The sequence below is a fragment of the Botrytis fragariae genome, assembly GCF_013461495.1.
Source record: "Botrytis fragariae strain BVB16 chromosome Unknown tig00000000, whole genome shotgun sequence".
Taxonomy (NCBI): domain Eukaryota; kingdom Fungi; phylum Ascomycota; class Leotiomycetes; order Helotiales; family Sclerotiniaceae; genus Botrytis; species Botrytis fragariae.
In genome coordinates, this window is record NW_023500986.1 from 1,901,725 (window position 1) to 1,904,078 (window position 2,354).

The following is a 2,354-nucleotide window of genomic DNA, read 5'->3' on the forward strand; positions in this document are numbered from 1 at the left end:
ATGTCCCTTATTACCAAAAGCCTCTGGAGGGTTGGACCGCTGCCAAAACCTTTAGCTTCAACTGTCCACTTTCAACAAACCAGAAATCTATTATACCACCAGCAGTCACGAGATGTTTCTACAATTCCAAGAGGAAAACCTATACATGTTGCTGGTGCACATCGTTTACAAACATTAATTGCCAATGGTATCGTTCAGTCTGCAAAAAATCCACTCAGGAATCCAGTAACCTTGATGGTACCAAACAACGATTATATTCGGCAATATGTGGATACCGACGGCAAGATTCAAATGATCAAAGACGGTATTGCTACTACCATGGTAGGAGCTGTCGATATGGAAGTTCTCCCTTTCTCAATGGAATACTCTGTTCCTAGTGAAACATTCCCCCCTGCTAAGAACTTAAGGTACAAACGTTTATTGATGGATACTGCTCCGAATGAAGATGATCACTTAGTTGATGACGTCTCCTCGCTACTTGAAAATGCTCCTCATACTCTTGACCTGAAGAAAAAAGCACACAAAGCGGCGCGGTTGCCAATCTCGGATATGAAGGTCTGCGATTTATCTTATTTTATTGAACTGAACGCAACATTTTGTGAACAAGGAAAGGGAAAGCCTGTGGAAAGGGAAGATATAGTAGAGATTCGAGCAGCGCCAAAAGAATCGGACCTCAAAGTTGTGCCTATAACTCACATGGCCAAAATCAATACTGACCCTATTGATTATTTGATCTACGGCGAACGACCAAGAGATCTAATTAAATTTTTCAAGAACATCAAACACAGACTTCATCCCTCTTCTGTGGTGGTGATAGTAGGAAACAACCCTGGTCTGGTTCAAGATCTATACGACCAAGTGTTTCCAGATATCTCAAAACGACCAAATTTCGTTGAGTGCATAAATGCCACGCACAGTAAGTATGAGCGGTCTAATATTCTTTCTATCTTTATTTTCATCACCAAATTCTGTTACCCGATTTTCTCTTCACTTTATGTTTTATCCTATATACTCTTTACTTTCTCCGACAGCTTCAATGCCCATTTTCCTCCGAATTCTGTCCTTGATACGCGATACTGACTCCTCGACCTTGCAGTGGGAGAAACTTCGATTACAGGAATTTGGGACTCGCTCCGTTCCATCCCGATAGTTAGAGGCAAACTCCTTCTAGGTCCACTCGCACGAACCTATGATGATGGTATGACTCCAGGCGAAGTGGAAAAGAGGGAGCAGGAAGTGGATTGCCTGGTTAACAGGGTAATGGATGCCCCCCTATTTGGCGCAGAAAGGATCGATAGACGTGGATTAGAGAGATATAAACTCAAGAAGCTAGTTGCGCGGGCTGTCATTTATCCTCTCACCGTTGCGTTCAATTGCATGATGGGCGAGATCTTTTCAACTGAGGAGCGGGTTACAGAAGCCAGACTGTTATTCGACGAAGCTTGTGCAGTGATCCAGTCTGTCGACGAAACATTGACTCGTCGAATTCTCTTGGACAACTTATTATGGGCAGTGGTCAGACAGCCGAATATACGTCCTATCATGTTGAAGTGTGTTGAGCTAGGCTTTGACACGAACATTGATTTAGACAATGGTTGGATCATAAAAAATGCACCAAAAGGTATGACTCCTGTGCATGCTAAGTACAGCAACATTGTCAAGGAGAGATCTAGGGAATCAGCAAAAGCTATCGCGGCCGACAAAGAAGAAGCCGCAAAAGCAGAAGCGCGACTTAAAATGGCAAGAGAGATGGTTGCAAAGAGAATGAAGGAGAACGATACCGAGGAAGTAGTCAGAAGGGGCTTCAAAAGATTTGCCTTTGGACAAAAGATCGAAGCTCCACTAAATGTTCCAGATAAAACATACTACAGAACTAGAAGTCCTTTGGAGGCTTCCGGTATTTGGGAAAAGCTAGAAACTCCTTTTAATGATCGAGTTAAGAAAGGAAATGAGAGTGATCCGTCTGTTCATGTTAAGGGGAGTGGAGATGCTGTTGTACAGAAAATTAGGGAGTGAGCGTGGATGAAGAAAATGGAGGGGATAATGAATAAGCACAAGTGTAGAATATTCACAAATACCGAGGTGGAAATGGCACAGTGGATGGGCGACACATTGTGATTTGCACAAGGACCGGGTGTGGATGGCGGAAATGGCAATTCCATACTCGATGATCAAGATTGCGAAATGCCTTCTAGTGCCGAAGAAAGCCATGACTATGAATCTAGACTTGATTCGCTAAGAATTTTTGCAGGATATAGTCTAATCCACGAGTCAAATTTGTTTGACTCCGTTTCTGTCGTCTTCTCCCTCTTCAACTCAACCACTTTGTGTCACTTCCGATGTATCTTCCCCCT

At 43.2% G+C, this 2,354-nt stretch overlaps 1 protein-coding gene across 1 annotated transcript; it reads left to right on the forward strand.

Moving 5' to 3' along the window:
• Bfra_006808 (putative 2-dehydropantoate 2-reductase protein) lies at positions 1 to 2,016 on the forward strand (the record flags this gene model as incomplete). Its single annotated transcript, XM_037337179.1, has 2 exons — positions 1 to 916; positions 1,097 to 2,016. The coding sequence occupies 2 exons, from the start codon at positions 1 to 3 to the stop codon at positions 2,014 to 2,016; spliced, it is 1,836 nt and encodes a 611-aa protein (XP_037198545.1).
• Between the last annotated feature and the right edge of the window lie 338 nt (positions 2,017 to 2,354).